Genomic DNA, 21871 nt, shown 5'->3' on the forward strand with positions numbered 1-21871 from the left:
GCGTTCACGTTTTACGCTTGACCGTAGTTGATCGGCCAGGAAATTCTACTTAAGAAAAGTTACTGGGTCAAAAAACGCGATTACGCGACGTTACAATATCGATTAAAAAGGACTTAACTGCGATAATAGAAGTTCGTGTCTCGAACGAGCTGTCGCGAATGCAATTTAAGTCGAAAATTACATTCGCGTCGGATCCGAGTTGGCCAAGTTTTGCATCGATTTTACCTCGAAGCAGTCTCATTAATATTATCTCGTGCTTAACAAGATTTTATGACCGCGATGAGTACCGTGTTTTTGTCAGAGAAAGTGTCTAACGAAGGAAAAGTTGAACGAGTCCAGGGACGAATCTTATTCCTGGCCCGGTTTCCAACGATCCGCGAACTTTTATATCTTCGAATGACGAACGCTGTCGATTCTGATCTCCCCCTGTCGCGAATAAAACGAAGATGCGCATGCGGGAGAGAGAGAGAAAGAGAGAGAGAGAGAGAGTCGTTGATAAGAGAAACGAAACAGGGGGAATAAGAAGGATGGAGAAAAAAGGGAGAGAGAGCATCGTCGTTTCTTGGGAATTCAATTCAATTCTTTCGTCGAGCGACGCGATAAAGTTTTACGCGTTACGTCAGTGTGTCGACGACGACGTCGCGATGGAGTCATCGAACCAGGCGATAGGAACGAAAAAAGAGGAAAAATGCTAGCCAAGAGAAAGAAAAATCTATTGCCGCGTTTTGTTTGCCCATAAACTATGACGAACGGCCGCGAGGAAGGAAAGTATTTAGATGTTTTAAGAAACGATACGTACTACTCTCTTTCTTTTCTCTATCTGTATCGTCACACCTCCGCGTCTATGTTCTCATCGCTGCTGCGCCGTTTCCTCCAACGAGCTTTTCTTCGCTGTTTCGCCTCTCGGTTTCTGCATATACGTCGAGCCCACGGCCACACTCGACCGCGTCATCGTCGTCGTCAACAACAGCAACGACAACTGCGAGGAAGATGTCGACAACGTCAGCGATTGCGACAACTAAGGATTTGCCAGCGGCATCAAAAAGAGGAGAACCACTCGGCCAGCGAAAGCGCTCAGAATCTCTCTTTGTACTTTTGAAATTGTCTCTGGCCGGTCGTTTACTCGCGTCACACTCGTAAACTGTTTCTCCTTTCTTCCTCCCAGCGTTCTCGCTTTCGGCCTTGTTCATATCTTCCATTTCCGTTTTTCTGCTTATGGTATTTGTCGCGATATATCTTTCCGAATACGATCAACGTGCGTACGATTCTATGGCCAGGTATCGCTCATTTAACGATGCCGAGAACAAACAATAGAACGGAGACGATCGTACCGAAGACGATAGGATCGCAATTTACGACAAAGTACGATCAAACTTATTAAAACGATCAAGAAGAATGAGAAAAAGAGAGAGAGAGGGGGGGAGAGTTGTTTGACGCTTCGACTATATTCCAATAAATGTTCCTGTCATCTATCTTGACGAATTCTCTCGGTAACCGATTGCTTGCTCTCTTTCCTCTTTCGTCCTTGTCCAGCCCCGACCGTTTCCGTTCTATCAAATACACGAGGAAGAGCGCGCTTTACGCGGCGAAAATGGACGTTCCTTTGTGCTACGGCGGTCGTCGAAGTTGTTGAAGGGCCGTCATGATTCCCCCTGGATGGAAACTCATCGAAGATAAAAACGTTGGAAGTGCGGCGCGGAAGCGTTTTCTAAACGTCCGCGCGATTCGAGGGTTTGATTGTTCCCTTAATGCCGTTTCCTTCGAGTAATGCACCATCGCGTGGTAGTTGTCGCGATTTCTTCCCAACAATTCTAACACGTTCGACGACCCCATCGGTGTTACTCTATTTTAGCGTTTCCATCTTTCGACTCGACGATCGATAAAAACGAATCGCAATCAGCCGGCCCGCTAGTCTGACCATATTCTGGTCCGATCTACTTTCGATACCGCGAACAGTCACGTTCGACCTTTTCCGCTCGCGATCTGCTTACAGTTCCAAGAGTATCACGGGAGGATAAAAACGATTGGTTCGTTTTCGTAGCGCCACCAAAATTTAGCATCACGCCAGAGGAGATGATCTACGTGAACGTGGGCGACGCGATAATATTGAACTGCCAAGCGGAGGGTACGCCGACACCGGAGATTCTCTGGTACAAGGACGCGAACCCAGTCGAGCCGTCGACCACCATCGGAATATTCAACGACGGCACTGAGCTCAGAATCTCGACGATCAAGAACGAGGACATCGGGGATTACACGTGCATCGCGCGAAATGGGGAGGGTCAAATCAGTCACACAGCCCGCGTTATAATCGCTGGTGAGTAAAACAACAGATCTAGTACGAGTGTGTGTAGCGGAACACGTGTATATTCCTACGTCAGCGGTTACTTCCTCGTCAGACACTCCGATATCATCAGACACAGCAGCAAAGGTCGACGCCTTCCGTTCGGCGTCGTTTCTACAAGGTGTGACGCGCCATTGCCATAAAAATTCTCGTAAATCGACGCTAAGTTTTAGAAACTTGTTAATCTAAACGCGCTACTTCCCAGCAATAACCGCGTGCACCATTTTCCTTTGCGAGTACGCTCTGATCTTCGCGGCGTCGCAAAGTTTGGTCATTCGTCAAACTTCCCAAAAACGGAATCCTTCGTTATTCATTAGCGATCCTATCAAGATTTCCTCTTCTTGCCATCCGCAGGCAACGAATTGTCTTGCGGTTTTACGGTAAATTCAGCGAACTTTATAACCCTGGTATGAGGGGCGGGGAAGAATTTAGCACGTGCCAATAATTAATATACGTCGGATCGGTACGATAATTATCGGAGCGGCTTGTTATTAGAAGTTATCGGGGTATTTTCGGTAGACGGTAATCGATCGAGCACCGATAATGAAATTCCGATAACCGCGTCGTCAGAAAATGCCTCGATGCAACCAGTTCGGTTTTTGTCGCTGGATTCGCGCGGAGGAGGCGCGCGATCGATGTCTGTTGATCGATGGAAAGATCCATCCGTACCGTTCGGACTCGTAAGACCAAGTTCCGGCGGATATCGGTCGCGTTTTTTTTTCGCGATTTTATGGAAGTTCTTAAAGTCTCGTTCGGGGGAATCGTCCCCGATGGGATCGGTTGGCCGTTCTGGGTAACGACGTAACTTTTACGTCGTTTTTAATTCCCGAATCTCTTCGGAATGCTCGTAAAATTGACCGAACGAGCCGTTTCAACTTTCTACGCTCCCTTCGGCACGGATATTTTAATTAACTGGAATTCTAGGTATCGCCTAAGTATTATTGCAACGAGGAGAAAAGAAACGCACTGCTCTTATCTCTCGCGAGTTTGAAAGGCGCTTTCGATGGAACCCACGGGAAGGATAATAACGATTGGTCGGTGCGGACATTCCACAGCCAGCAGCATTGGAAATATCTGACAGACCGGTGCATCCATTACGTTTCCAGGCAGATCGTAAACCGATGCGTCGATGCGATATCGATCGCTGAGTGCGCGCGATAAAATTCGCGTTAGGAGGTCGGTCCCGGACGGTGCGGTTGTGGTAGTCAAAGCCAATTAGGATGTTCTTCGCAGCGGCCCGAGTTAAAAGGCGATTTGTCTCGAGCACTCCGCGTACCGTCTCTTTTTCTCCCCTCAGCCCCTGGCCTCGTTTGCCACCGGTGCCGCAGATTTGTAAGCTTCGTTACGAGGCCGCGTGAACATTCGTCTTCATCATCGCGCCGACGTCTTTCCCCTCCGTGGTTTTCCTCCAGTTAACGACCGGCCGATTTAATACATGGACCGACGATTTTCATGATCGACGCGCCATGTCGGTACTACCCTTCTCCGCTCTATTTTAGAGGAAGGTAATCGGTTTGCCATACCGAATTCGCGTCATCATTTCGACGAATGCCAACTTTTATGCATTCGACGAAATTTTTCGATAGTCTCTCTTAATTCGACACGGATATGTAAAAAACCCGTGTCAGTCGCGAACGCAGACTCGGAGGACTCGGCAAAAGCCCACCAAAAGTTTCACATTAATAAATCTCGCTGGAATCTGGGCGCGCGGTCACGAACGAGCGGCCGCGAGCCGTGAGTGCAAAGTAGACGACTCTCATCTTCCTCGTATAAAACACCGCCAATAGACTGCGCCATTAATGCGGAGGATCCTCGAGCTGCCGAGCTCAACCCAACTTGCTCCGCCCGGTGCCGCGGTAGCGTGAAACTTTTGAATCTGCTCTTTGAATATTTACCGAGCTTCCTACTCCGAAATTCATCTCTATCGCGGAGACGTTTCTTCTCGGTCGTGGATCGTGTCCCTCGGACGAGCGACTCTTTTCCCCCTTGGAATCGCCGAAAACACGAACGCTGTCGCGACATCTGCCTTTTGTAATCTCGGCTCGTAATAAAAGCGAAGATTGGGAGGCTTTGTTCGTCTTAAACCGACGTATCGATTGCTTTCAAGTTTCCGAGCGAGCGTCGGTGATGCGCTCTATTCTCAGATTCATTGCTCTCGCGGGCGAAAAGTTTTAAATCCGACTTGTGAATATTTATCGAGCGGCTGCTTCTAAATTCATCGCGTTGTCATCCGCGAGGCGCACGCGTCTGAACTCCATCGTTGAATTTCATCGTCCCGTTTGTAAGGATCCTCCGTCGCTTTGTCCGCCAAGTTAACTTGGTGTGTTTTCAACATAGCGGAATCCGCGGCATGCTCCGCTACCGTTTTATGCTCGCGCTTGCGGTTTCCTACGTATCCCGCGTTGATTCGACCGTTTCATTGTTTCGGGGCACAGCGGTCGACGAACCCCGCGATTAGCGGATTCCGATCGAATAACGATTAATTTTCGTCAATGAACTTGGCGCGTTTCGCCGGTGCAGAAGGTGGAAACGGAAACAGCGGAAATCTATTCGGGAACTCGTAGCGCGCGACTCCTTCCTTTGAGAAAGTGGTTGTTCCTACGAACGAATGGCAGCCAGAATGGCAGCCAGCTTAATTCCCGCCCAGTGAAGATAGATCGGATTCCAGAAAGTACCAGTGAATACCAAGAAAAGTTGGAAGGACTTTTGTCACGCAGGATCGATTTCTTCCCATTATGCGTGGAAATATTCAGCCGCGCGACCGAGAATGCGTTCCTCTGTCTCGAAAGTCTCGCAAGTTTTAAAATTCTACGTGCATGCTCGTAGGAGACGATCTTTTGGATATCAAGGAAAATATAATGCGTCCCGTTCAGTCTTTTTGCCAACACTCAAAGCGAAAAGTCGTCCAAAGAGAAGGCAGTCAGTTTTGAAGCGGCGCGGCGTATTGGCTCAAACGCGGGCCCCTTTTCTTTCTGTTTTTCTTTTTCTCCGCGTAACTTCCGTTCGGAACTCGTCACCGATTCGAGCTCGTCCGCTCTAAATACGCAAGAGAATTCCGCGGAACGAAAACTTTGTTGATCGTTTCACCGGTCGGAACGAGTCTCTCGTTCGAATCGATCCGCAGTTTCGGGGCGTAGTTCTTCCTCTGGCGCGAAACGACGTTTCTAAAATAACAATCCCGTCCATTATAGAGCCGTCTATTCATCGGGCTCGCTAAATGGAGAATATCTATCGCTCTTTCCATTTGTTTACTTATCGACGTCGTCTAGTGAACTGGTTTTCGCGCGGTCTCAATTGACACGAGCAGCCGAACGATGAAATCTCGTTTCGTGATACGCTTCCGCGCCAGGCCAAGTTAAAAGCTCCTGCGACGGGCTCGTCGTTTCGGTCAGGATATTGGTTGGCCGCCGCATTTCCGGCATCAGTCAGACAGACTGACGTTGACAAGCTGCTAGCGTGCCAGAAATCGGTATCGTCTCTGACGAGCGCTATCAATCCGCTGGCTTTTTTTCGATCGCGTAGACTAAGCCTCGTTTCACATCGATTTGCGTCGATTGCGAATTCATTCTAACGTTATTCTTTGCGATTTGCAGGCGGAGCGGTGATCACCGTGCCACCAACGAACCAGACCAAGCTGGAGGGCGAAAAAGTTCAGTTTTCCTGCGAGGCGAAAGCTCTGCCCGGCAACGTTACTGTACGTTGGTTCCGCGAGGGAGCTCCGGTAACGGAACTCTCGGCGTTGGACACCAGAGTATCGATCAAACCGGACGGCAGTCTCGTGATCAATCCCGTTAGCGCCGACGACTCTGGTCAGTATCTGTGCGAGGTGACAAACGGCATCGGCGACCCGCAAAGCGCCAGCGCTTACCTCAACGTAGAATGTGAGTTATCGGCGATGTTTCGCGAACGAAAATTGCTATCGAAAGACTTTTACAGCTAAATACACGGCGTTTCAGATCCAGCGAAGGTCACGTTCACTCCCACGGTGCAATACCTGCCGTTTCGACTGGCTGGTGTGGTCCAATGTTACATAAAAGCCAATCCTACCCTTCAGTACGTCACGTGGACAAAGGACAAACGATTGCTCGAGCCTTATCAAACGAAGGATATCGTCGTGATGAACAATGGCTCCCTGCTCTTTACACGAGTCAATGAGAATCATCAAGGTCGATACACCTGTACGCCTTACAATGCGCAGGGCACACAGGGAAGTTCTGGGCCGATGGAGGTCCTCGTGCGAAATCCACCCGTCTTCACTCTCGAACCAGAACCCATCTATCAGAAGAAGGTTGGCGAAACGGTGGAAATGCACTGCGACGCTCAGGAAGCCGAGGGCACGCAGAAGCCCACGATACAGTGGCACAGGGTATGCATCGCATACGAAAAGAGTACTCGACGTATTGTAGAATAAAGTCGCGTAGGTTCCATTCGCTCGAGCGGAAACATAATCGGCGAATATTAACCGGATACTGGGAATCCTTGTATATCCTAGACTTTTCGGCAGCGTTTTGGTTTGTCATTGATGTAGTACCCCGCTCGCGCGGCGGAATAAAAGTCTGATCGGTCAACGAGTTGTCGAGATATCGATACCACGTTTCAATTTCGCGGCATCTCCAACTCGTTGGTCGTTTAACGCTCGGCTCGAGTTGCATCGTGATTTTCATTGCGCAGAGGGATGGCGCGTCTATTCAACGCAACAGGGCCAAAATCGTCGGTGGCAATTTAACAATCGAGAGCCTTCGACGCGCGGACTTTGGCTTCTACCAATGCGTCGCGTCGAACGAGGTGGCAACCATATCAGCCTCCACGCAGTTGATCGTTGAAGGCACGCAACCCCACGCACCGTACAACGTATCCGGGACTGCGACCGAGTTCGCGGTCTCGTTGACTTGGCTGCCGGGATACTCTGGAGGACCTGATTACAAACAGGATTATACTATCTGGTGAGTTTGATACTCCGGCTGTTTACTCGAATTCTCGTGTCGACCGGAAACTGTTGATAGCGTTTCAAGTAGCTTCTAAGTACAAACGGTTTTGGAATAGTATTTCCGAGTATGTTCACCTGGAACGTAATGTGACCATGGTACGTGGCGCCGGTAATATCGGTTAGAATGGCATTCCGAGAGCAAACTCGTAAACGAGTACGTTGTTTCGAATGTCGAACTAAGTATGTACGTTTTGGACTGAGTTTATAGGAAGCTTTGGTTTCCGTTTAACGCAGGTACAGAGAATCTGGTACGTCGGAATGGAAAACAATTCCAGTAACTCCGTCTGGAAGCACGACGGTAACGATCAACAGCCTAACGCCAGGTACGCTGTACGAATTCCAAGTGATTGGGAAGAACGCTCTGGGCGATGGGATGCTGAGCAAACTCATTACCATCAGGACACTTGGTAACGATCTTTGAACTTTTGGTATAATCGGATCGGTGATACAAGGTGCCGTATGATCTCTCGCGATAATCGTTCGTTACAATCCGGAACTCTCTGTTTCGCGACAGTCGACTTTCGAACGAATATCGCTATCGCTGCAATTAACGGTCTTTGTTCATGTTAACACGACTAACAAATCGCATCCTATGCAATTCTTCTTTTCCTTCTTTTTTCAATCGCTTCACTCTCGAAGACGTGGCACTGACGCACTCAGCGACTCCATCATCGAGCGCCGGTCATGCTCCACCCACGGACGAAAGCGGTAAGATCGTCGTTTCAATCGTAGCTGTTCGTACAACTAGTAATCGGTGTTGGAAAAGTCGTTTCCGTGAGTAGAGGCTGCGGCAAGCACCGAAACAACTCGACGCTATCGCGAAAGCTGTAGCCCCGAAATCAAAGGGACGATTTTGTATTTGAACGCGATCGACCATAAAACCGTCCGATTCTGGGCTTTCTCCTGCTCCTTCTCGCTCACTCGCTCGCTCGCTCGTTCTCTCTGAAAACGGACGAGCTTCGAAACGAGCTAACAAAGAATCTCGGTTGAACGATTTCGTAAAGATGCCTTGCGCGGAAGAAAGCTTCCCTCTCTTCTCCGTGACCGATGTTTATGAAGCTTCGTTGCTGGAAATAACGATTCTGCGCGAGAATTTCAAAGTTAACGTTAAAACTCACCTCACCTAAAAGAAGAGGCAAAGAGGAAGGGAACGAAGACTTCCGTCGCGACTTATCGTATCGGAAAACCCATCGAGCCGTTCATTCTGTTTCCTCTTTTATTTCCTTCCCTCGAATCTGTCGGGTCATTGCCTCCCATTTGTACATACTGTACCTTGATTTTTCCTACACGAGCTTGTGCAGATTTTTATCCGGTTGTCGTTGCAAAGACAAGGGCGACGCCGCCGATCTTCAACTTGCTTCGTTTCGTGCATTCGCTTCTACCATACACACACATATACGCATTCACATTCATTAACTTCTATATCTAGTAAATTTTTGTTTCATACATCCGTATGCAATTCGTAATCCCGTGAGATCGTAAAACGTGACCCGATTCGTCCATTTTTCCTGCATTACCATATTAATAACGTGTCGGAATCAGAAATTTCCGCTAATAACCGGGAACGAGCCACGAACAACCATCCGAATTTTCTCTCGTACAGTGGTGCCACGAGAACCCCAGGTACGTCCAACGTACCTTTCCCTTTCCCTTTCCCTTTCTCTGTCCCTTTCCCTTTCTCTTTTCCTTTCTCTTTCCCTTTCCCTTCACCCGCATCTTTCTTTCCCCGCGCTTCAATTTTTGCCCCTTTCCATTCCCCATTCGTCGCTGTCTACGCATCAACGGTCTCGAAACTCGTTAGCCCGCCTCGAGTAACACGATTACAGCCAGCTTAACGAGAATTCCGGTGGATCGGATTCGCGAGGATCTCCTCCGCACCGATCCTGTTCTCTGCGACCTATTATTAAGGCACGACCAGTCACCCCGGACCACCGGATCCACTTGTCTTTCGACTCCCACCTGATTTCTCACGATTGCCGTTTTCTTTGCTCTCGTTTCAGACATCTTAGATCATAATACTCTCATATTACCGACCGATTCTACCGGCAACCCAGTGTTCCCGCCAATCATGCGCCCGAAAGGTATCAATTTCTTTTCTTTAATTTATTTACTCTACCGCGTGTATTCGTACAGTTTTCTTCGTGTTGTAATTGATTTATAAACACTTTCAGTCGCGCTCAATATGAAATTTATTTTAGCCTTTTCCCAGTTGTGTTTTCTATCGACTATCTCTCCTCGTTTATCCTTGCCCCGTATCCAAACGTCTAAATACCGTAACGTGATCAGAAGGGGACAATAAACACGAGAAGAAGGGAAAGCGGAGCCTTTGCATCGAAATCAATTGTCATTCACGATGCTGTACAGGCTTGGCGTAAATTTTGTCGACAGCGCGCGAGCAACGTAAAATGTCAATAAAAGCCGAAAGCGTCGAGAAACGCGTAATCTCGTTAACAGGGGACACGCGGTCGACCACCAAGTTGGTTCTCGTTTCGATTGTTCTGCCTGTTTGTTAGCTTTTTGTTGGGTCGTTTTCGTCGTCCGGCCTGATTTCGTCTCGCGGCCGGAATTACGTTTATTTTCGGAGCGAAACACGGACCTGTTTCGGCCCACTGAATTTTTTCGTCTTTCAGTCGACGGAGACTCGATTCTCGTCGTTGTTTCGCGTGCTTCGCTCGCTATCCGACAAACGAACTTTTTCCCCCAAATTATTCGACGAGATAATGTGCTCGAATTCAATAGAAACGGACGTACTAAAGTAAAGGGAAAGGAGGGGTGAAGGGTTGGCGGCTGGTATCGAGAAGCGGAGAGTTTGGTTTCGAGTGGAACTCGGTCGCATCGAGCGCGCACGGCGCGACGATCGAAACGAGTACGGTCGAACAAAAACGCAAGGGTCGCCTTTGCGGGGAGAAATTTTCATTCGACCGGCGCGAATTAATTGCAGCCACTCGTGGCCGTTACATTGGTAAAAAGCTTTTCGCGAATACAATAACCGCGTTCCAGTTATTCACGGTATTCCCGGACGCCACAGCGCGGCGCCTTCATCGAGAACCCATTTATATTTTTGTGCCTGCACGGTTAAAGGGGGTGAAGCAAGGTGTGGGAGGTGCGGGCACGTGTCCTTGTGTGCGTCTGTTTTCCGTTTGCACATTTCCTAATGCACACGTTGCCGGCTGTGTGGTCGACAATTTATTCGGCGCAGCGTGCACGACCGCGGAAATGAAGTTAACAAATAGGTACATTGTAAATACCGCAGAAACGATCGCAGAAATATCGGCCGCTTCAGTCACGTATATTTTTCCATCGTGAAAATTTATCGCATTGTGCCGTGATACTGTTTAACGGATGCAAATAATTACGAATATTGCCAGGGAATTTCATCGGCAACGCAGAACTACGTACGCGCGCGTGTTTTTTTTATTAGTCTCTCCTTTTATCAAGTTTACTTGTTTTTTTGCTTGTCTTTTTTTAAATTCCTCTCGACTAAACACCGAGACGACGACAAATAAATCTTGACAAACGGTAACGTTAATGCATTACGATGCCGCGGGATAGACGATGTTGATGAAACGTCTCGAAGGAATCGGAGACGCGTGAGCTCATCTGCTTTCGTCACTACTTACATATGTATATAATGTTACGACCTAATTACTTCCGGCATTCATTCGTTAGCCTTATTAGCGGCTGTAATCCCAATTCCGTCGCTGTTTCCCCTGTAACCATAGAGTTACGCGCTGGAATGCGAATAAACGCCCGATGGAAATCCTTGAGAAGGGAATTACGCATACAGTATGGTCGTCGAGTATAACACCGGACATATCCCACTTTATTCTTTATGTAAAATGTTTCTTTGTCGTCCCTACTAATTCCATATAAATCGTCAGGACCAAAGCCAGGTCCTCCCAAAAATCTCACGGTGACGGAGGTCAGTAACGGTTTCCTGATATCCTGGGAAGCCCCTGTGGAACGTAATCATCTCATTCAATACTACACCATCAAGTATAAGACGGACGGACCCTGGAAAACGCTCAACAAGGGACAGATACGACCCGAAGAAACCAGCTATTTGGGTACGTTCTTCTTTCACTTTGTCTCAAATAAACAACAACGATGGTTAAACGAAGTTTTTTTTTTATGTTTTCTTGTATCACGACGATTCTGACTGCGAGTACAGTGAAGAATCTGGTCGGTGGTAGAACCTATTATTTCCAAGTGTTCGCCAACTCGGCGACCAATTACGGCGCCAGCGAGCAGGTGAAATTCCCGGTGCCGGCTCGAGTGAAGCACAAGGCGATCACCGCGGGCGTCGTTGGCGGTATACTTTTCTTCATCGTTGCGATCATCCTCAGCATATGCGCGGTGAAGATTTGCAATAAACGGAAAAGACGAAAACAGGAGAAAGGTAGGGCTGGGTCGCGCAGAGCGAGTTAATCGGTCATTTGACTTATTCCTTCGAGTCTTACCTGCACCTGGGCTCGAGGTCGTCTCGTCTCCTTTCTAGCAATTTATTCCTTGACATTCGCTTGGGATTCGTGGTTTTCCCTTTAACTCGAAAAGGAGACGAGAACGGCCTGGTAACGCAGGGCTGGGCAAGCACCTGTGAACCCTGAACACTTACTCATTTAACATAATCTTGTAACATTGTAGAACTGCTTTCAGCGTATAGTATGGTGGCCTGCCGGGTTACCGACGCCAGGAACGGCGCAGGGCAAGGGCCCCAGGGAACAGTGCCTTTGAAAAAGTGAGTGTCTGTCTCCGAAAGTTCTGTCTTCCCCACAGGTTCCGACTTTATCTAAATTTTCGATCCCCCGATGGGGGATCCCCCGAAGATTAATTACGAATCGAGGACGTAGACTGAAGAGATCGTATCTGCACTCGAGTGTACGGTTCGTTTCAGCGTCGTTCCGCGATCAACAGAACGCTTGGATAATTGTGAAAACGAAAGGTACGCCCTGCCCGAACAAAGGGAGGACCGTGAAGCCGGTGCAGCTACGACCTTGAAGAGATATATACATCCATCACTTAGGTTTAGCCAGAGCTAGCAATTAAGTCCACTCCACCCCTTCTTACGAGCATTAGGCGACCGAAGCACCGCAAGCATTTAAGAAACCTCTCACGAGTAATTAATAGCAAACAAAATATTCGAGCTATATATACCTGATATTATGCATATACATTTTTATTATCACGGATAAACATATATGTGTATATATATGTATATATATTTCCATGTATATATATACATATATACACACAAACATATATATATATATATCAAAAAAAAAATATATATATATATATATTTACATGATAGACGTGTCGTTCGTGTGACAATCTTGTTTGCGTTTAAAATTCAAACGATAGAGTTTCGATGACCATCTTTTATGATACACGAGTGACGTGTGAAAGGCAAGTAAGCATTATTGCACGAACGAGACTCTCTTTAATAACATATCTCTGAGTAACTTGTAAGTCGGGAGAGAGACGTAGGAGAGAATCTACTCGTTCTCTCCTTTCGCCGTCTCGATCCACTTTTACGAAAACAGCAGTCACATCCACTTGTCGTTGCAAAATAAAGAAATAATGGGACAAACAAACGTAAAATACACGAGAATATAATACAAAGGAAAGTAAAGTCGAGGATAGAATAAATGAAAACCCTCTTTTGATCTTGCGCAATACATAATAGAACGCGAGCCGCGTACTTTTGTTAGATGCATCGCATGGCGATGAAAAACCGGCAGACTAAACCGCAGCAGCAGAGGTATTTTGGACGAGGTTGGAGAAACGATCAACGCACCTACATATGTATATTGGCGTCCGCCTTTGCGTGTGCATTGCGGTCTTTGGGCACGAGCGAACAATCGAGCGATACTTTTGCATTCGACCTGGTCCCTGGATCCGAATTGTTTCGATCTCGGTTTTCCACCGAAATAACTCGATTTCGTCAAGTTACATATTCGACTCGTGTTGGGTAATACGGACATGGTCCAAATTCTTCCCTCCTTATTTTATAATTTCATCCTCGAATAGGGGGGAGAAGTTAGGGCACGGCACGCGACCGAAACGCGAGACACGAGAATAAAGATCCTATCCGAATTTTCCCTTTTCTGACCGCGATCGATACGCACCTCGGTCGATCCAACTTTTCGCCAGCCGAAAGACTGGCCAATCTTTTTTCTTCTCCCTCGATGTGGTATCTCGGAACACGTGCCGATAAAAGAAAAAGAAAAGGAAAGAGAGGAGTCGATCCGGGATCGGATCGGACGCTGTTCGCTCGAGCCTCGCGCTCGCCTTCCGTCGCGTCAGCGTGCAGCTTCTGTTGCCACGTAACAAGCACAAAAGCAAAACAGAGAGCGGGTCGTTCAATGAACGACACCAGAGAGAATAGTTCTCGAGAGAGAAAATGATCGCACGGAAACGTACGATCGCGAAAGAGCACGTTCGCCGACGTCATCGCATTTCCCGACTAACCGTACGTACGTATGAAAATCGGCCTCGATAACCAATGATAAGGTGTTCAGCTTTGAAATCACGCCAAGCGGACTGCACGTGTAGTAACGGGTACTCAGCCGACTATTATGATTTCCATCGTGGCATCCAAAAGTCCACAATACGACTGCAGTGATGCCTATTCTGGATCGTATGTCGCCTTTGTTTCCCGCGACGAGCCATTTCGTTTGTCGTTCGACGTCCGTTTTCTTTTTTTTTTTCTTCCTTCCCCACGATTCACCACCAGACCCAACTCCAACTCCCAACCCCTCCCCCTCTATTTTTCGTTCGTTCACTTCCGTTGACTCTTAGAAATTTTTGCGGATAAATCATTCACCTGCGTTTCCTTCATTTTCATTCACGTCGATCTTTCCCTCGCCTTTTCCTCGTTCATGGCTTATTTTACGACTCTTTTTTCTGAATCGCTGGCACGACCAATCGTTCCATTCGAATTACTTGTGGGCTTATCGCGAGAGCATCTTTTCCAACGATCGTAAAAACGTAGCGTGCTCGCGATTACGCAAAGTATTCATCTAATTAATGCCTTTTCGATGTTTACGCGAGTAATCTTAAATTCATGTACGCGATCAGTCGCGGCATTAACATTGATTCGAATAGTCGATGTAATCTGACGTGATAAAATATCACGAAAGTATCCGCGATTACTCTGCTCGCGGCAATGCTAATTCATTGGCATTATCTACGTGCTTCTACTGTACGTCACGGTAATCGAATCGACCGATGGAGACTTCATCGTAACGAAAAATGGAATCGACGAATACTTCTCGGACAGCTTTTAGTCTGTTCGCTGGTCGGTCTCGTGATAAGCCCTTTTCTCGATTTACACGGGCGCGACTGAGTCTCCCTCGTGCAAACACGAACGTATCTACCGCGCGTCTCCCGGGGGTTTTCACGAAGCGAGCAAATAATGCACGATTATACCTACACGTATATCCAGAACGGGCTGGACGGTTCAGCCACTGCCAAGATTATCGTTTCCAGCTCCGTATTCGTAGCCGTAGATGTGTATACCTTTCGAATATCGTTGGTTGTGTTAACGTGTACACTCGGAGATAAAAGTAGTTGCGGGCGGTAGATTATCGAAATCGATGGAGAAAGCACGCATACGAGGTACGAATACGGAGCTGATAGAACCTCGACGATCGACGTTCGAGGATCACGATCAGAGCAAGGATCAGAAGAGAGCCAACACGCGAGCTAGAGAAATTTTGCCGGAGATCGAGAGGGTTACGGAGAGAAAGAGCTCGGAGTAGTCTTTGATAAAATCTGTCGATAGTCGTAGCTGCGTCGCGTCATGTGCTGCGACGGATGTGAGAGAAAAAACTAGAACGAGTGTAACTTCGGCACAAAGACATCTCCAGCGGGTTTGGAATTAATCGCTTTCTTTCCCTCTTTCTCTCGTTTCTCGTACGAACGGCAATCGCGATAGTACGAAAGATGTATGACGAGGAAACGCGGCTAGAAAGGCAAACGATGAAAGAGAAAAGAGAGTAAATGAAAGAAAGAAAGAAAGAAAGGAAAAGAATATGAAGAAGAGCTATAAATGAAAACGTGGGCGTCTCTTGTCCTCCTCTCTCTCTGTGTTTTCCATAGGTCGACAAATCTAAACGCGTGCGGCGAGTCAGTCTCGACGCTGACCCGTTGCAGCCCGTTGAATCCGCAACTACCACCACCACCACCACAACCTCTTCATCAACCACCACTTCCTACGCAAGTAACCACCCCCGCCACTGCCACCTCGGAGCCGGTCCACGAGCAGGCCCCCCCGAACCGTGATCGTGACCATCACGCACTCCACCTCGATAATCGAGATTACGAGAGCGTGTTTATCATAGAGAGGCGGAACAGTAAGCCTAACCTCCGCTAGCCACACTGAAAATAAACCAAGTACTACCACTGCTACTACTAATACTGCTACTACTACTACTACTACTATTACTACTACTACTACTAGTACTGCTACTACTACTACTACTACTATTACTATTACTACTATCACTACTACAACTACTACTACCATTACTACTACTACTACTACTACTGCTACTGCTACTGTTACTACTACTTCTACTAGTACTACTACTGCAACTGCTACCGCTACTGTTACTATTGTACTACTACTACTTCTACTAGTACTACTACTACTGCTGCTGCTGCTACTACTACTACTACTACTACTACTACTACTACTACTACTACTGCTACTGTTACTACTACTTCTACTACTACTACTACTGCTACTACTACTACTGCTACTACTACTGCTACTACTACTGCTACTACTACTGCTACTACTATAGTACGGCTACTACCATCGCTCAACTACTACTACTACGTACCCGAGACAACGGTTGCTCCCGAGACCACGAAAATAAGAACTCGCCGACGACATACATGTATGTGTTTGTGTGTATCTGAAACACCTAATTGCCAAACGATATGTCGATCGGTCAAACGATTCGATCGATACTCGTGGTTCGTCGTTGATCGATCGAGCGAGCAAACGCCACTTGCCGCTGGGACTTGTCCGTTACCAGTACTATCACTACTACTACTACTACTATTACAACCTACCTACTGTACTATTACCGCTACTACTACTGCTACTACTACTACTACCTACTATGCGAGACTACAGCTCTGCAATGTTACCTGCTAGGACCTACTAATCTACCACTACTACCATCTACTACTATCTACTACTTAGGATGATTGTCATGACTGTAGATGAGATCAGCAATACAGGCAATACAGCTAGGAGTCACACTAGTAACATCCAGTCAGTACCCTAAATACCTTCGTTGGGCGGACTTAGGGAGTACATAGATACGAGACGAGAAAGACGGTAGATTCTAGTAGCTGAAAACGATGAATAATCGCTTAAACATAACGTGCTACTTAATCAAGACACATAGCTTCTTTTTCGCAATTGATTGAGGTTGGCAAACGAAGCTAGTCCTTGTCATTTTACGTAGATTGAAACTCTTTCAATATATCATGTACGTCGACTTTTGCATTTGTCGATGTTCATTCTCGATCTCGCCTCTACAGTGATCACCGTACATCATAGATCAACTTGTTCGTTCACCTTTCATTTTTTTTTTCTTAACTGCCAGTCGCAATGATACTTCACTCATAACTGTCGCTGTCCTTCTTTCTCACTGATACGTTTATTCACTCCTTTCTGTCATCTACTTTGCTCACTTGACTCACGATCACTCACGTTCACCCGACTTGTTCACTTGATTTTTGTCTGTCGTCTCTCATTGTGCCACTCGCTCAATCGATAGACGATAATTAAGATACGAGCGAGTCGATGGTTTAGCAAGATTAACCGGTTAAATGACGATTGTATGTAATCACGACGTAACAATTCGTATCGAAACGGACCCCGAAACCATCGAGATCGCTGTGACTACTTTTTTGCTCGTATATATTGAAACGTCATGGATTTCGCGCAACATTTCTGTATTCGTAGATGCACCGAACTGAGATAATTCTTATTAAAGATTCGATCGATAGCTTGCTTCATTTTTTAAAAGTGTCGCGGACCGACCCCGGTTAACACCCGGACATTTCGGGTACGGTTTCGGTGCGGCGAACGAAACGCAACGACGACCTCCCTCTATTCGCCGGATTCGGTTCGCGGCATTCACTCTCACCTTTAACCCCTTCTCTCTCTCTCTCTCTCTCTCTCTCTTTCTCCTCTTCACGTTACGATCTCGATTACACGAAATAACTTGAGCAAACGGGAGGCTTCGCGGGGTCCGCCCGTTTGCTTTTTCAACTCTTTCCACTCACGTAGCATGTCACGCTTCACCGAGCATGACGATAAAAAGAGATGCAAAAGTAACAAAGACAAAAGAAATGCAATGGAACCGTTGCGATAGTAATCAGGGTGCTTCCCATCGATCGAAATTTTAACCGAAACTTCTTGTATTCTTTTGTTGTTTCCAGTCTATCGATTTTAGACGAGCCGTAAAAAGACGCGATCACACTCGATCACACACGGACATAAGCAAAGAAACATAGGTAAGCCGCTTTCACTGCGGCTCTACCCTCAACTGCATTTAGACACGATTTTTCATTGTATTATTCATTGTTGGTCGTTTTTACACGATTATTCGTCATTGTACGAAACTTTGCTCTTTCCCCTACGATCGATGAACATTTTTGTCTGATTATGCTTAAATCCCCTCTTCCTCTACCATCGATCCGTTTTATATATTTGTATCGTTGCGCAATGATCTGTTGTACATTCTCTTTACTTGGTAATTTTCCGTGTTACCCCGAGTATTCCTTCTATTTTCCGTTCTCTTCTTTTCGCGGACGCAGTCATCCGACACCTATTTATCGTGTGTGATTTACGATTTTGTTTCGCCTTCTTTGTGTCTATTCCGTTGTGAACGCACGACGAAACGCAACGAGTTTTGGAAGAACGTGAGACGCGATCCCGACAGGAAAACGCGTTATCTATTTGCTCCCTAATATCACCGCCTAGAAGTAACGTTCGATTATTTAGAGTTATATTTCTTATCATTATCGCCATGATATTGTTTTTTGTGAATGTAATCGTTGTGTTACAACATTCTCTCTCCCCCATCTTTCCTTGCTGCCGGACCCGAAGGAGGAGAAAAGGTGACGAGTTTCGGAGCACCTAAATCCACGATTGCTATCACTAAAAAAAAAAAAAAATTGGGCAATGAAATCTAAAAAAAAAAAATATTGAAAAAGAAAAGAAAAAAAAGAAAAATCCACTCACTGGCAACGCCCACCTGCCCACGATCCACATCACGCCCGACCACTCGTGCACCGGAATGCGCATGCGCATGCCTTTCCCGCCTGCATCCATTATTCGTTATTATACGTATACGTAATTAATTCTCAATAATTATCTTGTACGTTTAACTTGTACGTCTGCCTTTACGTTGTTTTGTTTTCCTAGCTCCTTCTTTCCTTTTTGTTCGTGTTAACGTTGCGTATTTTTTACGTCGTTGTTGCACGTTTATCGCTGTGTATGACGATCGTTTAACATCGTCGAAGGAAGTCGATCGATATTCAAACTGTTTCAATATTCGACAGAGAATACTCTTGCGCCCGCCATGCTTCTTATTTGTCAGGGATAGAACCGAGTCGAGCTTGTCCAGACTAAAAGAGCGTTCCTTGTTTTCTAACGATCGAAATTTCGTCTCGATGAGCACATAGCGCTTCGGAATTCCTTCGACGGGGTTGATCGCGTCGCCATAGTTAACGGCCACCATTGCGAACTCTCTAACGCTCGTTCTGTCCTACCCGTAGACCTAGAAAAAGCCGAGTACCAGGTCTAAATCTCCTGCGGGAGATTCTGAACCCGGATACACCGGACTCGTGCCGCGGCCGACCGCTGGGTAAAATCTCACGCGCGGCCGACGGCCGCTTCGTGGTAGCAGACTCGGTCCTCAGCTCGGCGAACAACAGCATCCTGGACGCTTCGAGCAGCGACGACGGTGGATTCCTGCCGAAGCAGCGACTCAAATCGTCCTGGCGGCGACCGCTCGTCGGCACCAGTCAACTCAGCCTCAGGTCCGATGGTAGCGGCGTCTCCATCGGAGGGTTACCGCCGTCTATTCATCATCACGGAACGGTGAACTCGTTGGCTAGAATAGCGCCAGCAATCTGCACGATCTCGTCACCCAGATTCTTGGCCAGTTCACCGAGCGGGCCGCAAGTCCCCTGGACGCCTTTATACTTCAGCGATCTCAGTTCTGTCAGGCAACCATCGTCCGGAGAACGTTCCTTTCCGACGCCGCCCGATTATCTTCAGCTTCGTAGCGTGCACCAGCGATACAGCCAGGAGCTTCCCTCGTTGAAGGCGATCCACGCCGAGTCTAGGAGGTTCGTACCCGTTCAACCGTTGGCGACCTCTTCGCCGCCTCAATCTGCTGGTAGATCGAGAGCGAGGCTGCCTCCTCGACACGCGAGACACGCGAGGTCTGCCCCGGAGCTGGCAGCGTCCCCAGACTTGGAGACATCGCCGGAGAGTAGGTCTAGCAGCTCGGGCTTCGGCAGTAAAAACACCTCGCAACAGAATCAGAGCTCGAGGAGCGGTAGTACAGTGGCTGAGTGGAGACCACCGCCTTACAGACCACCGCCGCCACCCCTGGTTGGCCGATGGTTGGAGCTTCAGGATCAAGCGAAAGTGGAGCACACGCACATCCAAAATGCCGTGGACGCTGGCAGCGTCGATGGACATTACGAGTTCGATCCTGTCTCGTGTACGCCGACCCCTACATCCGCCTCCACCCCGACCAGGGAAGAGAGGCCACCGGTGCATCAGATTCACACTATTCACGTGCCACACATTCACCAGGTGCATACGATTCATCATCAGACGCCGAGGTACAGCAGGGACAACATCGAGGCTAGAGTGCAAGCGATGAAGGCCGAGTTCCATCAGTTTCGACAGCGGCAAGCGAGGAGAAGACAGAGCGCGCATCTCGAAAGCGCCTGTTGACGGCACTGTTCACTAGTAACTAAGCTGCATTCCTTGGATTTCCATATAGTTCCATCATCGGATATCTGCTCCGATTCGTTGCTTCTTCGTCTCTTTTGTGGTCAATCGGAAACGAGAAGAACGCGTAACGAGAGACGGAACGCTCTGCGAACGAAGCAAATTCGCAAATCAAGACATCTCGAGAACATCGGAAGAGAAAAGAACGGAAGAACAATCTCGAAGGCCGCGGGCGAGCGATGAAGCGGACGAATCCCAGCAAATCCCGGCTGTGACGAAAGTTATGCAAACGCGATTCCAAGCGGACGTCGCCGTGATTATCATCGGAGACCAACTGTTAAAGCACAACGAGGATCATCGTACGCGATTCAAATGTAGGCAACTTCAAGTCAATTCTACCAGCTGGGCAACCATCTCTACAAAAAAAAAGGCTGTTACAAACGTCAGCTCAGGATACATAAATTTCACCAATGCGAACAACTAACGTAGTAGAACTGTACGTTAAGAAGTTACACATCGTCCGAGTCCGATCGTTGCTGATTTAAGGAAAAACGCGACGTACGAGACGAGTTCTCGTACCCCCTTCTCTCGTCCGACAGTCAAGGAATGTCACAAGGAGGATCGACGACGTTCCAGAGGATCCAGCGACGGAAGACGAAAGACGGTTCGAGCAGGCGGGGACGATTCGAGTTCGACGATCGTTATTGGTCATATCCCGCGTGTACTAACGACGCCTACGTCCAATTCGGACGACCGCGATTTTTAGCGTTACTAATATTATCGAGTAAAGAGAAAATCAGGCGGATGAGTTTCTTAGCGAATGGAAGTGCGAGCAAGAAGCCGGAGGACGTTAGGCCGAGAACAACTCGGTAGAGAACCGATTCCGTTCGAACCGATAACTAAATGTTCCCGCCCGAGGAATTAAGCGAAACGATTGGCACGGAACGTGAAATCGGATTTCAGGGGAAGAGAAATACCGATAAGACGAGAGACGGCATGATACTCCAAAGAAACTACACCGTGCTCCGTATATCTTTTAAAACGACACGTAAGAGTAACTTTAATCGTACACTGTAAGTAATAATTAAAGAAAAACAAAAAAAAAATGAAGCAAAAAAAATGAAAGCGAATGCGATGCAACTAAAAAAAGAAGATAAGAAAACACACAAGTAAGATAATCGAAGAATTACCACACACGTATTACATACATACATACATACATACATACATACATACACACACACACAAACACACATACAAACACACACATACACACGAGAATCTAAGAAAAAAAAATAAATTAAAAAGTTAATTATATCGATGAGCAATGGACTCGAAAAGTGATATTAGGCCGAAGCTTGCCTGGAAATTGCTTAAGGACTCACTCGTACTGCACTGCCTGTTTAGGGTTTCGCTAGCGACCCAACATATTATCGGCACAATAATTTTTCTTAAGTAAAGTAAACGAGAATAAGTAACGTTCTTTGAATCTAGCCACGGTCTTGACGGCCACGGAGTTTGCGAACACGCGCGTGCACGC

The 21871-nt window shown here is 47.3% G+C and overlaps 1 protein-coding gene across 25 annotated transcripts in view; it reads left to right on the forward strand.

Moving 5' to 3' along the window:
* Positions 1–21451, forward strand: part of LOC117212313 (protein turtle-like) — a 155703-nt gene extending 134252 nt beyond the window's left edge. For 8 of the 25 annotated variants that reach the window (XM_033457013.1, XM_033457019.1, XM_033457021.1 and 5 more), the window contains 10 exons: positions 1994–2317; positions 5938–6225; positions 6301–6710; positions 7016–7287; positions 7566–7738; positions 9332–9412; positions 11213–11398; positions 11503–11730; positions 11976–12069; positions 19140–21451. In XM_033457013.1, coding sequence (XP_033312904.1) covers positions 1994–2317; positions 5938–6225; positions 6301–6710; positions 7016–7287; positions 7566–7738; positions 9332–9412; positions 11213–11398; positions 11503–11730; positions 11976–12069; positions 19140–20334 — 3251 coding nt within the window. In that variant the 3' untranslated portion in view covers positions 20335–21451. Of the gene's footprint in view, positions 1–1993; positions 2318–5937; positions 6226–6300; positions 6711–7015; positions 7288–7565; positions 7739–7970; positions 8040–9331; positions 9413–11212; positions 11399–11502; positions 11731–11975; positions 12070–15434; positions 15729–16500; positions 16728–17798; positions 17874–18468; positions 18480–19139 lie in introns of those variants that run through there. The other 17 variants (XM_033457024.1, XM_033457025.1, XM_033457027.1 and 14 more) reach the window with 14 other exon arrangements.
* The last annotated feature ends 420 nt before the right edge of the window (positions 21452–21871 follow it).

This window comes from Bombus bifarius, unplaced genomic scaffold (assembly GCF_011952205.1).
Source record: "Bombus bifarius isolate JDL3187 unplaced genomic scaffold, Bbif_JDL3187 scf7180000008288, whole genome shotgun sequence".
In the NCBI taxonomy this organism is placed as follows: domain Eukaryota; kingdom Metazoa; phylum Arthropoda; class Insecta; order Hymenoptera; family Apidae; genus Bombus; species Bombus bifarius.